The 14771-nt window shown below is 54.9% G+C and overlaps 1 protein-coding gene across 1 annotated transcript; it reads right to left on the bottom strand.

Moving 5' to 3' along the window:
* LOC125384614 (POU domain protein CF1A) lies at nt 1–4077 on the bottom strand. Its single transcript, XM_048409747.1, has one exon. It carries the CDS (start codon nt 2719–2721, stop codon nt 1342–1344), a length of 1380 nt encoding a protein of 459 aa, XP_048265704.1. The 5' UTR covers nt 2722–4077; the 3' UTR covers nt 1–1341.
* Between the last annotated feature and the right edge of the window lie 10694 nt (nt 4078–14771).

Here is a 14771-nt window from a genome sequence, read left to right as displayed (position 1 = left end):
TTTTTTTTTTTTTTTTCGTTTACTTTGTCGCGCCGTATCGTTCCCTCCGAGACTTTGTTTCTTCCATGCTCATTCGTTTCCACTATCGAAACCTGCTTCTCGTCCAGCGTTAACGGCAACGGGGATTTCGAAGAGGAGGACGATGACGACGGCAACGAAGAAGACGGTGATGTGCGATCTTACTTAACTTACTAGCTTTATCTAGTACATTATTTACAGTCCATATTTAGTTATGTTACATCATCCGGCGGGTTTGCTTGGAACAAATCCCGCGCGAATACACCGCTCTTCGCCTCTGGCTGCGTTTCTTTCGTTTTCCTCGGTATGGTCATCCGTCCGTCGGCCCCCATTCGGGACAAGTCGCGAGGAATAGCGCGCGTTCGTCGTTCGTCGATGCACAAAAGCGTTTCTCGCACTTTCAATTATCTGTTTTCACGTCTCGGAAACGTCGCAAACAATTACAACGCGAATAACAACAACGGTCACGATGATGACAACAACGGCCTTTATCCTTGGAACGAACGAACGAGCAAACAGACGGACGGATCGAACCAACCGTAGACGAGAAATACTGCGCACTTTCGACACCGGGATATCGCGCGGTTGAATAACGCCGAGAAAAACAAGAGGACGATCGCGGCCGCGAGACCTTCGTTCCTTCCAGATCGAAACGAACAGAGAAGAGAGAGTCAATTCGATCGATGAATTTTCCTGTAGCGAAGGCTCGTGACGACGATGGTTACTGCTGCTGCTGTTGCTGCTGCTGCTGCTGTTGTTGTTGCTGCTGTTGTTGTTGCTGCTGCTGCTGTTGTTGTTGTCGTTGTTGTAGTTGTTATTGTTGTTGTTACTGTTGTTGTTATCGTTCTGATTGTAGTTGTTGTTGATGCTGCTGTTGATGGTGCAGCTACGGCGACGGCGAAGACGATATTGGCGTTATCCCTGAGATTCTTAGCCTATCGGCGATTATCGAGAGCGTTTGGGTGGGCGCGATTCGAATCGCGCCGAAAAAAGCCTCCCCGTTGGCTGGCTTCTGACTCGGCCTCGTTGTACCCCGTTGAACCTCGTCGAAGAGACGGAGGAAAGCCTGGCAGGGGTGGCGCGATTACGACGGCGACGCTACTAGCGAGCTCGACTAGGAGCGAAAACGCATCGCGGCTGTGGCACGCGAAGAAGATCGTCGACTGGCCACAGCTACTACGAGGTGGTGGAGTAGCTGCCGGTGCGCGCCTGCAGGTAATGATGATAGAACGGAGGGAGCGTCTCCGGCGGCGAGGAAGCCGGATTGTTCGCCGAGTTTTGAGAAGTTATCGAAAGGCCCAACGGGGGAGGCCCGGGCGAACGCTAGTGAGCCGCCAACGAGTGCGCCGTCAGACCCTGAGGGCTGAGCATCGGCGGACTGTGGCTATGGCCCATCGGCGATCCGTGAAGATGATCCTGCGGATGATACGCCTGGTGAAGACTAGGCTGACTCTGGTGTCCGGGCGGCACGCCCTCTATGATTCCGTCGCCGAGCGTGTTCGGCGGTGTCATCCTCTTCTCCTTTTGCCGTCGGTTACAGAACCACACCCTGACCACTTCTTTCTCCAATTGAAGGTTGTCCGCGAGCGTGGTGATCTCCTGCGCGGACGGTTTCGGCTGTTTGTGGAAGTGTTGCTCGAGCGCGCCCTTCACCGACACCTCGATCGACGTTCGCTTCTTTCGTTTCCTGCCCTGGGCGGCGATTTTGTCGATGCTCGTCGGCGAGCCGGTCGTCGAGTCCGCCTCCTCGAGCCACTTCTGCAGCAGCGGCTTCAACTTGCACATGTTCTTGAAGCTCAGCTGAAGAGCCTCGAACCTGCATATCGTCGTCTGCGAGAAGACGTTGCCGTAGAGAGTACCGAGCGCGAGACCGACGTCCGCCTGGGTGAAGCCCAGCTTGATGCGCCGCTGTTTGAACTGTCTGGCGAACGCCTCGAGGTCGTCCGATGTCGGTGTGTCCTCCTCTCCGGCGCTCTGATCCCTGTCGTGCGGGTGGCCGGGATGCAGCGCGTGGCCGACCGGCGACCCGGGATCCCTCAAGTTCGGATGTAAACCGGCGGTCTGGTGATTGTGAAGCTGAGGATGGTGTTGATGCGGATGCGGATGCAGCATGCCGTTCATCGCGGCATGGTACTGTTGAAGGGTAGTGGGCGAGGCCGCGCCACCGCTCGGATTGTAATGGGCCGACGGGACGACGGGCGCGTGCCAAGAATGCGGCGAGGCCATTCCGGGCGACTGGTGAGGACCGCCGCGATGCGGATGCATCGACTGGTCGTTGGCGGCCGCGGCGGCCGCTGCCGCGGTAGCGGCCGCTGCCGCGAGCGGCTTCACGTCGAGTCCAGCGGCGTTCGCCTGGTGCGGATGATGGTGCGGATGATGACTGGTGTGGTGCATGCCCATCGAGGCCGCCCAGTGATCGCTGCTCGGTTGCAGGCTCACCCAGGGATTCGCCGACGAGAGGCTCGCCGTCGGATGCGACAATCCGTTCGGCGACGGCGACGATGTCACCTGATGATGGTGATGATGGTGGTGATGATGCTGCGGCGCCGGCATGTACTTCATCTCCCCGGCATCGGCGGCGCTACGAGGCGAGCCCGAGGAGTAGCCACCTACGGCGATGTTCATCCCGATCGCTGTACCCGAACCACCATCCAGCTCGGACGACACTGCGCTACTAATAGGCATGTACGTGGTAGCGGCCATCTACTTCCCCTCGTGCAGAGGTTTCGCCTCTCCTTTCTTCTTCCTTCTTTCCTTTCTGTCTTCCCGATTTTTCTTTCTATTCTTCCTATGTTTCCCGTCTTTTCTATCCTCTTGCCGCCTTCGCTCGCTGTCAGCCTTCGGGCTGCCCTTACAGGGCACCCTCGCCTCCTTCCTTTCCTTTCTTCGCTTCCGTCGACGTACCTCGTCGTTCTATCGTCCCTCTGTTTCTTCTCTCTTTCGTCCGTTTTCACCCATCCAACTCGTTCCGTCGTCCTTCTTCTCCCCGGTTGTTGGCTTACCGTCGACGGCTGTGTCTCGCGTAAGATTCGCCACGCTGCGATATCCTCGGTTCACCGACGATGTGCGTACGATCGCGCAAAGTCTCGCGCAAAAATCTCGCACAAACGCTCGACGTAGATCGTGGAACGGAACGCGGCACACAGATCGCGAATTCCTGCCTCGAGGCAAGATCGTTTCCTCTTCGTCCGACTCGATCGACGATCACCTATCACACGCAGCTAGCGCACAGTCCATGGTTCGCGACTACGCACCAAATCCCGAATAACAGGCATCGTCGAACTCACGAACCATTCGTCCATAGTTTTCCGCGAGATGGATGCGCGCTCGAAACGATCGAGATCCGATCTTCACGCGGACAATATCGATTCCTCCGGGGAGGAACCCCGCGCGGATACGTTGCTTTCACCACCGTGCGCAAAGGCGTACAGCTCCGTTCTGCGACCGTTGGTTCGCAACTGCACAAAACCGAAGAAAGGCACACCGTCGTATCGCGTCGTGTCGTGTCGTACGGCGTCGCGTCCTTTCGACGAGTACGTGGTAGTACTGCGACAGGCGACTCGAGGCGACACGGAGAAATATCACTCGCGTTCCGCTTGCTATCACTGAACGCCGTGACGCGTTATCATCGCGATCGGTCGAAAGACGGCGACTAAACGGCACGGGCCGACGACACTCGCGACAGAAGTCGATGGGCCGATGATACTCGCTCGGTGAACTCGCGGTGGCCCGTTGATTCGCGAAGACGGGAGGACGAGTGGTGTATGTCGCGGACGAGCACGATCACGGTAGGAGAGTTAAAGTCGATGCACGGCGCGGTGTCTTGGGTTGCGCGCGCGTGTGTTTTCCTCGCGCGATGTCTCTCTATCTGTGTCGGTGTGTGTGCGTGTGTGAGCGCGCGCGCGCCAGAGGAGAGACGACAACGGCTCGGAAAGATCTCGCTCGGGCTCTCTCATGCGTTATGCATGTCGTAGCTGAGAGCGACTGACTGCCTCGCCTCGCAGCTCGCTCGAGGTTCCCGAGGCTCCCGGAGCGCTCGGTGGAACCGAGTCATGCGCGCCACCGTCCTGCACATCCCCACCGAACCCTGCCGCTCGCTCTACCATTGGCCCCGGTCGCAAGGTGGCCGTCGACGAACGTCACCGTCGGGCGGAACCTGGACCGACCGCGCCTCCGAGGCAGCCTACGCACCCCAGGCGCCACGGCTCTCACCCCGGCTCACCCCTCGTCCCTCCGTCCATACTATCGGCCTTCCTACGACCAGCGCCGCCGCCACCGCCGCCGCCGCTGCCGCCGCCACCGCCGCCGCCGCCGCCGCCGCCGAGCTTCGAGAGCCACCGCTCTCGACTACCTTCGCTAGCCGACGTTCACGCAGCAACCGCCGACGCCACCGCCGACGACACCGCCGACGCCGCTGCCGCTACACAACCGTTCAACGTCTACCGACCTACGAACACCAAACCGCCGGACTTTTCCTTTTTCACGCCGTGTAAAACCGTCTCTGCTCGCATCCTCGACGACCGACTCTTTCTTTCTCGTTTCACTCTCCTAGCCTTCGCGCTATTCCTGCCCTTTTTCCTTCGTTCTTTCTCTCCGTTTTCTTTCTCTTCGCTTGCCGTCTCTGCAAACGCGATTCGCCAAAATCCAAAAACGAAACGTAACGCGCAACAGGTTCTAATTTCGATATCGATACCACGGCCAACGCCGTTTCCGCTCGGTCGTCGGAGTCTTCTTCGGGTGACGGTGGAATCGCACGCACCAGCTCGTTTCTCGCGTTCGCGAAACACACGGTGCAACAGGTGCAGTGGACGAACGTCGGCAACGATCGCACCGCGGCCCTCTCCTTCCGGACGCCGTGTATCCTCGTAGACGCGACGAGAAGCTACGCGTCTAACGAAATCGCGTCGAACGAAAACGCAACGTCGTACGCAACAGGTCCCCGGGTGGACGGGAGGAGAGGCAGGGGCGTAATTAATTAGGGCCCCAAGGGGGGGGGGGTGGGACGTATCGATAGAAAGGTCGGAATAAAAAAGTCTGTTTCGCCGGGTGCGAATCAACGGCGTACGTCGAGCGACCGAGCTACAGGACGAAAGAGAGAAAGAGAGGGGGAACGTGGTTTAGTACATTTAAATGAGAGCCACAGGTAGCAGCATTATGCAGTACGTGCCAGCCACCCCTCGGGAGGGGTGAGTTAGATCATCGCGCGCCCGAGATCTGCCTGTGTCGTACCGTTTCGACTACCCAGCTGGCTTCGCGCCTTCGCACCTGTGGCCCTCGTCGTACGAGGGCACCGAACGGACCTTTCCCCGGCTTTCACCCTTTTCGTTTCACCTCGGCGATAGTTGGCATAGAATCGGGCGTTCGCTCGCACACCGAGCCGCAACTCGCGTCCACCGTAAGCACGCACGTCCTCGGGCTAACGGCGCGTCGTAATATCGACTGACATCGCGGAAGAGTGCGAGCGGCAACCACCGACACACGGGGATGCCTGTCGTGATTCCCTCGCTAAGTATAGCCGAGCTCCTACCGAACCTAGGAATTTCGAGCGCACCACCGATGCCAATTATCCTCGGCTCTGTCATTTACGCGGCCCGTTATTATACGCCGCCGAGGCCTCTTTCACTGGAATTACGAGCATTTTAATGCAGGCCCGCCATTATCGCTTCTTTGCCAACTTTATTACACGCGCGATCGTTCCCGGTCGCGATTTTGTCCACCTTCTCGCGATTCCTCCTTCTTCGCGTTCCGTCGCCACCTTCCGCCCCTCGCGTCCACCCTTGCCGAACCGACCGTTGGCCGCTTTTAATTCGATCTCGCGTACCACCGTTCCGGCAAATTGGATCGAACGCGGCCCTGAAATATTTGCTTAGGACCCGACGGAACAGGTAGCTGGGTAGCGCGGGCTACGTGGCTGCGTGACGCAAAGGGTGAGGCGAAGCGAACGCCGCCGAACAGTCGATGCCCTTCCGCAGAGAAACGAAGAGGCGGAAGGAGAACGCGGCCCGACAACGACTACGTGAAAACTCCAGGCTACCTGAACGTTTGCTTGCATAATTTAGGCGCTCTTTTCTGACCCAACGACCCTAGGGAGCGTGCCCCGACTGCACCTTGTCCCGCGCCTTTCCATCTCCATGGGGTGCGAAAACATTGGTGAAAAACACCGAGACACGAAACGGTCCGTGCGTTACGAGCCGATCTTGTCGCAAAGCGTATCGTCGGCAAAATCCGTCCATCCGATCGCGCGCTCCCGATCTCGCACGATGAAATTTCACCGTCTCGCCGGACGGTGGAAGGGGAAAAGAGCAAAGGTTCGTTTCTTACGTTCGAGAAGACCCGGATGGCCGATGACGCGAACAAAAAATCGTGCACGCGCATATGCATGCTCGGTGTTTCGCCGTGGCAAGATCGACGCGACTCGCTGTGACGTTCTGCGAGCCAAGCGTCTACGAACGTGCGGTAGGTCGTAGGAATCGTGAAAAGAGAACGGATACTGGAACAGCCCTGCGCGTGAATGGACGACTGTAACCGGCGTAATTTGGACGGCTTTATGCCTCGAATGAATATTTTAATATTTTAATATTTTAATACGAAATACGTCGACGGGTTTTACGCTGCACCGCAGCGTTTCCTCGCGAATCCAACGTCATCGTCGAGCTGTACTTTCGGCAACCACCGGCTAGGAAAAGGAAAAGGAATCGAAGAGAGGGAAAATGTAGGACGAAGAGCGAAAGAAGAGAAAAGCGGGAATTTTTAGCGGAGATGAAACGCAAACGTTGCCGGAAAGGGACGATGTTTCTTCGACGAGAAAGGGTAGGGAGATCGGTGAAAAAGTCGTTCGATAGGTGGCAGCAGTGCACGGGCTTTTCGTTCGAAGGGGGTGGAAAAATCAGCCCTGCAACCCCTTTGCCAGTACGTTTCCCGAAGGATCCGCGAACGCGAGGCGGTAACCGTGCTGCCATCGCGTGATAGCGCGAGAAACTACTTTTGCCGCGGCAACGAACCGATGGTAACGAAACGCGAGACGAATGCGGGAAACATTTTCCCGTTCGAGATAATCGCACGTGCGATTCGAAGATTCGCCGGAACCTTGCGATCGTAACGTCTGCGTCCGTGACAGTACGGGGGAGAAAAGGATGAAAAAATTCGCGTAGGCTGCTCGTTTAAACGTCAGACGAGGTGGAAATCGATGGCACGCGCGTGGAACGATGCGACCAACGCGAGGAAATGTGTCAACGATAGAGGGGAGAGAAAGACAATGGTTTTGCTTACAAGCAGAGATTCGTGAGCCGAATTTCGATGATTCGAGCGACGATTCGTTCTCGAGGAATTCGGAAGACCGTTTACGTTGTTCGATATGGAGAACGCTGGTACGAAAACGCCGTCCCTCGTTGGTTCTCGCGGAGGAACGGAATTAAGGTCGCGTCGCGAGTTCGATCAGAGCCACCGAGGCGAGTGAAATCGCGCCGAGCAAACTTCCATCGAGCCAACTACCGTCGGCGATCCTCGACCGAAGATCGAGCGACACCCGCCATGTACGCGAATTTTCGTCCTACGTCGATTCCACGGACGAACGAAGAGAAGGCGATGCGACTATCGGCGACGTTACGAGATTTCGCTGCGATGGAAAACGCGTGGAAAGAGAGGAGAAAGGACGACGCGGAAAAAAACGATCTCGGCCAAAGGAGTCGGGACGAAAACGCGAAGCGTTGTTTCGTGCGAGGCGAGCCCGCGGGCTGGTTGCCCGGTTTCGGCCTCCTCGTCGCTCTACCGTCGCAGAGCGGAACCGCAGCAAGGGCCGAAAGTTTCGCGAGATAACGATCGAAGCCTGAAATATGCACCACGCCAATTTGCCGATCAAAATTATTATTAAGAGGTACCTCTGGCGAAGGGGCCGGCGAGAGGTCGGGGAGATGGAACGCCCTACCACCGTCGCCGTCGTACCGAACTGGCGCGGCGGCTCCTTCTCCTTTTGCACCGTCGGCTCGTAATATTCGACGTGCGAAAATCGAAAAAACCAGAGAGGCAACGCGATAAAAGGTAAATAGGTCGGTATCGGACACCGTAACGTCGTGCCAATCGGGTGCAGAGAGAAGAGCGAGACGCTGGCAGTACGTCGCTAGAGTCTGTCTTCTATCCGCGTATCCCTCGCGAAACGTATCGTAAACCTTCGAAGAAGGTCGTGTGGCGGCACTCGATCTCGGAAATTTCCAACGGTTTCGCGGCACAAAGCGCTTTATCTTAAGAGCGCTATGCCGACGAGCCGTAGGTGTCATCGATATCCCTACGGCTCCGTCGCCGAATTTTCGGCAGACCGCACACGCGGCAGTCGTCGCGGACTTCTAACGAACGCGCGCGATATCGATGGCCAACAAAGAAAAGAATCGGCGTGGCTTTTGAATCGAAGAGATTCGGTCTGCCTCAGCTGCGAAGTGCGAAGGATTACGCGAAACGACCGCTCGACTTCCTATAACCTGCGTCAAGCATTGATTGTTAATCGTTGTTAATTGTTGTTTGTTGTTAGTCGTTATCGGACGTCAGTTGTTACAAAATTAATAAACGTTTTTGTCGAAACACCTGAGCATTCCTTCTACACCTATCACGACATACCGCTTCGGTCGAAAGAAGAAAAAAGGGGATGCAGCGAGGAAAGACGGATGCCCGCAGAAAGGGGAGAAACCAAGGAGCACCGAGCGAGAAGGAAAAGAAGAGGCGCGCGCGCGCGCGCGCGCTCGGTGTAAAGCGAAACAGAGACCGAGAGACTGCAGGCTAAGCCTGTAATCACGAGATTGCCAGGAGCTACTGCAGCTGATTGTTATCTTGTATCTACACCCACCACTTTATCGCCGGCCATCTTATTACCCTGGACATATTGACGTCACGCACGTACACGAAGGAGGATATCCTCCTACCTCGTTCCTCGCAACACTCGTTCGTCGTACATCCCTGTCGGGGGTGAAACGGCAAACGGCAAACGGCCTCGCGTTCGATTCGAAACCCGATGGCCGTCGGCCATCGGGCATCCGTGGTCGCGCGCGTCCATCCCTCCTGGATACGCGATCGGTTCTCTGCCCATCGGTTATCCTTAGTCGCGATATTATTAAACCTGTCGTCGGTGATAACGCGGGCTAACCCGCACTCGCCCCGGTATCTTACGCTTGGCCAATTAAACGATTTATCGAGACGAGGCGACGTTAAGCGATAGCTATGGTGAACGCGGCCGAGGTAGTTATTATCAATGGAATCGCACGAATTCGGTGCGAACCTCGTCTTTTTCCACCTCTTGGCTACGCACCTCCGCGCGCGGTCCACCCAAGGAATGTCCTTGATCGCGTGGAAAAAGAAGGACGAACGTGATCGCGGCAACTAATCATAGCCGTTGCAACGATAAATTAAACGATCGCGAGTCCGTTATTATTGTTCGATCGTTTAGCCAAAGTTTATCGCCGTTCGATCAGCCACTCTCCTTCCACGAGTTTTTCTTCCGGTCCTCGAGCTGGTCGTCGTACCGCGCGGAAAATAGAAACACGAACACCAAGAACGAGCGAGTTGGCGTTACGCATCCCCTAGGCATCGGCGTTCCATCGTGAACGTGTACACGTGTATTCTGCCGTCGAATCGTACAGGACGTAACACTTTCGATCGACTATTCCACACGAAGGGATACGGATGCCGAGAAGCGGAAGAAACGCTGCGAGCGTTTCCAACGATCGACGTTTCGATCGAGTAATCTCGAGGCATTAATCGATCATGAGTTACGTCGTGCTTTTAAATTAATCTCCCGCTGTTCTCGTTGCAATCTTTTTTCCACGCCGAACACGCGAGAGAAGGTGATCCCGAACGGAGGGAAAAACGCAAAGAGCGAACAAAGTCGGAGCACTCGAGCGCCTTCTCCTTCGCTTTCGCCGTCAACCACGTATTTACGACGGCATGGCCGCGGGTACGAGTTGGCTACGAGCCACACAGAGGTATACGGAGGCCAATCGTAGATCGAACCGAACGAGTACGCGTGCATTACACGTTAATAACGTTGATCGTCTGGTGGACTTCCGCGAGTCGACCGGTCGTTTTACGTACCGCGTTACGCGTTAAGCTGCGCCCGCGAGATACGAATGGATCGGAAAAACGATCGGATCGTAATCTGTCTGGCCGACCGGCTGTATCTCGCTACGCGTGTTCCAACGATTCCCGGTCGAGTTAGTTTTTCCAAGTATAGTCCGCGAGACCACGGACCGATGATTTAGATAGCATCTTGTTGGATAAACGACACCGTCGTCTCCTCCCTTTTACCATCGGCTCGCGTTATCGTTTTTATCGTCGCATCGTACCGACTCGCACCCGTATTCGCATCCCGTAGCCACGAAAACTAGCTAGCTGGAAGAACTCCTAGGACGCGATCGACGATCGGGAGGTGGTTACCGCGTGAAAGAGGCAGGAACGACGTGGCTACACGAGCCATGACTCTCGTAAGATCGTGCGTGCATCGCGTAGGTGGACAGGGGACAAAGCGAGCGTACACGACACACCATGAGAACGCGATCCTACGATGAGAATACGAAATCGCGGCCAAACACGCGCGATTAAACGGTTCGAGCTTAATCGGGTCGCGTCCGTACGTCTAATCGAATATCGTCGATTTCGTGACTAGTCCGAGCGGTTGCGACGACCGAACACGGAGAAGAAAAGGAGATTTCTGGCAAGGCGTAGAGGGTCGGTGGCTGACGGATGAGAAAGAAGCGAAGAGAAAGAGTGGGAAAGAAGAAGCAGCGAATGGCCGAGAGACGAGGGCGGAAAGAAGGAATTCACGAACTACAAAATGCAATTATCGGCATTTGTCCGCGGGGTATCACGATCCGTCGAGGCTGTACCTGCCTTCGAGTGGGTGGCGAAGCTTCTGTACCGGGTGTGTAATCTATCGTCGACGAAACCTGTGATTTCCTATCTAGCTGCGTATCGAGTTTACCTGGGTGTCGCGACGCGTTCCTCGCCGCTCCGATAACCTCGCAACCGTGAAACTTTGTCGCGTTTGAACGGTATTGCCGTGTTTCGAATAGGAACTCGCGGACACTCCGACTACGACGATGAAACGAGTCGGAGAACCGTTTTAGCCGAGTCTGGCGTCCGAATCGAACGAATCGTCGATTACCAGTTTCCGTTAGATAGTCGAGGTTAACGACGCGACGACCAGATCGAAGCTCGTTTCGTTCGTGAAAAAATGAAAGAAAGCCAGCCAACGAGTTTCGGTCGATTACCTTCGAGTAACGAGCCGCTTCTCCTCTAATCGTAATCGTGCGACGATTCCCTGTTGCGAAATCCTCTTAATAACCTGGCTTGGTGCTCACGACGGCCGATCGTGCCACTGAAACCGCCAACGACGACAACTCGATTTTAAATTGCGAGTGCACTGGCCAGGTAGAGGCGGAGAATTAACCCGGCCGACTACCACCTAATAGGAACTAATTCGAGACGAATCACCTGACGAAAATTATGGCGGCGAAAGAATTTAGGATTAATAATTTAGCACGTCGCGAGCTGCATGCCGAGTGGTTCGCTCATCTCTATACACGGTGCGGCGTCCAAACTCGTTCGCGCAAACGACCGTCGCGTCGTGTCGCCGACTCCGACAGAAACAATCTGTTAATCGGACGTTTCCCGTCGAACGAAGCGGCGCGAGATCTTTGGAAAGAACCGCGCAACAGGTAGCCGACGGCAGGACAACTTTGACCGATTTTCGCTTTCCTTCCAGTCGATCGTCTTTATCCGACGATCTGACGAGAAAGAAGGCGAAGCGGTCGTTGCATCGCGTTACGAATTACGTAAAAGACTGGAAAACGGCGAACGAAACGGTATAATTATTTCTCGAGCGTTTCGATCGGAATAATCTTGCGAGAGAATTCGACGAAGAGAACGCGTTAACGAGATTTTTCGACGCGAGACACCCCGTATAGGAGGAGCAACTTAGGTACGAAGCCCGGTAGCCCAGGGCCATAAGGTCGGCCCACCTCTACACCCTCACCTACACGCATTCAACGGCAATGGAAAACGAACAGGAGGAGAGGACGACGAGCAGCGGTGGAAGAGAGAGAAGGACCAAGACGAAGCCGAAGAAGGAAAGGACGAAAAACGGACAAGAAGCGATGGTAAAAGAACAAGGGAAGAAGGAACACGGACAACCACGCGGAAAAGAGAGGAAGAGGGAAGCCGAGAGATCGAGCACATGCGACTCTGCAACTTACACACGCTCTATACTTTGGGTCTACGTGGTATCTGTATCTCAATTCTGACGCCACACGAAGAGGTGACCGCGAGAGGAAAAGGGACGGACGAAAGGCTAAAGGAGAAGAGGAAGAAGAAGAAGAAATCGCTCGGTAGGCAGAAGAAGAGAGGGACGGAAAGACCGAGCGGGTCCCTGCGTTGTGTCGGAGCTGACTCCGTAATTTTCTAATTATATACTCCAAAATAATTGGTTATTATCCCCCTGGCGCACGCGGCTGTGTGTGTATGCGATGCTGTGCCGGATCGCGGATCCACGTAGCTCGAGCCTAAAGGGAATCACGAGCTCGCCACGGATCTCTTTCTCTTCTTCTACTTCTTCTTCTTCTTCTCCCCCTTCTTCTTCTTCTTCTTCTTCCTCCTCCTCTCCTTCTCCTCCTGCTCCTTCGCGTTTGAATTTCTTCTCTCCCGTCGTTTCTTTTCTACCTCTCGTTTTTCGCTTTTCGATGCATGTCCTATCGATCGACGAACAACTTTGCTTCCTATTTTCCTTTCTCTCGTTGCTGTTGGTGGAAAGGCGGCGTCGTCTCGCGCTACGAGGATAAAAATCAAAGCGAGCTGATTCGCTACGCGAGATCGTTTCCAAGGCAGTGCGCAATTAATCTCTTGAACTCAGCGAGAATTTCGAAGCTACTCCGGAGGAGGTAGAAGGCGTCACGCCGGATACAGGGGACGAAGGGAAGAGCGGTCCTCGACGATAAATTAGCGTCGAATTCATGAGTTTTCGTCGGTAGCAACGGTAGTCGTTGGAGGACAAAACGATAGTCATCTCCTTTCACGAAGGGTCGAAAAGATTCACGAGTAAGCGGTGCTTCACCCTAATTTGCCGGGGCATAGGCCGGGCATGCGAGCCGGGCTAGGGTATTAATAAAAACGCTGAAAAATAGCTCGCGCAATATCTGGAATCGGTTTTTCCGTTATCGATATTTTCTCCCGCGATTCGTTCACCGCGATACGCGCCACAGCCCCGAGACATTCCGCTCGTGGTTGCTGCGCCTGCTGCCATCGCTTAGTTAAATATGCGTCGATGCGACCGTGTCGATGGTTCCCTCGAGCAGCCTGCTCGAATCCCACAGATCTGACGTTTACAAGCCGATCAAACGCGTAGTTTATCGTGCAGCCGACGAGACGACGATGTTTCAGCTTGTACAAATTTCAATTCGTGCTGACTCTGATTTCCTGCTGGTCAAGGCCGGAAAGAACGTTTCTCGAGGAACGAGCCGCTTCGTCGTTTAACTTTCCTCTAACGTAACGAACGCCCGCTATCCTCTCTCTTTCCTTCTTTTTCTTTTTTTTTTTTCTTCCCTCCCTTCTTTTTATCTGAGAATAGTCGCGCGATTTCCAGCACGGTAGAATCGAACAACTCGCGAAACGCATGGAACGTGTATCGACGTTGGAAAAAATCGACCGATCGAGGAATCTCGGTGTATAAAAGCGCAGGCGATAGGAAATCGAACAGACCGATAGACCGTACGATATTCACGAAGAATGCAAAAGAAACGGAAATCTCGGACCTCTGGTTTCGTCCTGTCCATCGATATTTTAGCGTTGACGAGACAGGCCGCGGAAGGATCGGTAAAAGCGATGCGACACAGAAACGGGTCATTAGTTTCGAACCGACGACGTTAGTTCGCATTAGCGCGCATTTGTTTACGCGTATCGTCTCGATCGTACGATAGATCGAGCGAGTCGTCGACAGATTCGTTCAGGCAGTCGGCTCTAAATGGAAAAATTATACCCGTTCGAAGCTCGTCCCTCGAAATTCATGAACATCTAGACAGAGATTCCGATCTTTTATACCAACGCCTGCTTGTCTCGTTCTATCCCGAAGAAACCCTATCGTCGGAGAATTCGCGACCCGACGCAATATCGTTTTTCGCGTGATTCGCGAAATTCGTGGCGATCGATCGAGAGAAGGCGAAAAATAAAAGGCGAATACCAGCGACGACAGCGATAGCGTCTCGCTGGCGTACGACGAGGAGAGCGAAAAACAACGAAGCGTAATTTCGGCGCGCTCGAGAGGGCAAAATAAGTCACGGTAGAGGAAAAGAGAGGCAAAGTGAGGGAAGGAGAGGAAAGGGGTGAAAACGTCGGGTACGGTCGCGGAGGCACGGAGCCGTGGCCGATGGGTGGAAATCAAAAGGGCCGTCTGCCGGTGTCGACGGGGTTGATGCATATGGAAGCAGGAAGGCTCTCGTCAAAAGGTCGTCGAGTCGTTGGTCGTTCGAGTGTCGAAAGGTTATCTCCGTCGCGGACGCGGACACGGCTGTGTCGGACATCGAGGTCGCCCCTTTCCTAGAGACACGAAATGAAATTCAATCTTTGACTACGACAGATTTGCATACTTTCCCTGGTTCGGAAGCGCCGGCGACTGTCAACGCATAAACACGGCATTACCATAAAGGGGATCCATATCCCAGGCGAGAACGCCGATTTTTCGGGACGAACCGGTACGGTGGCATGGTCAACCGTCAACCGAGTGC

Source organism: Bombus terrestris, chromosome 10, assembly GCF_910591885.1.
Source record: "Bombus terrestris chromosome 10, iyBomTerr1.2, whole genome shotgun sequence".
Taxonomy (NCBI): Eukaryota; Metazoa; Arthropoda; class Insecta; order Hymenoptera; family Apidae; genus Bombus; species Bombus terrestris.
This window is presented reverse-complemented; position numbering and strand designations above follow the sequence as displayed.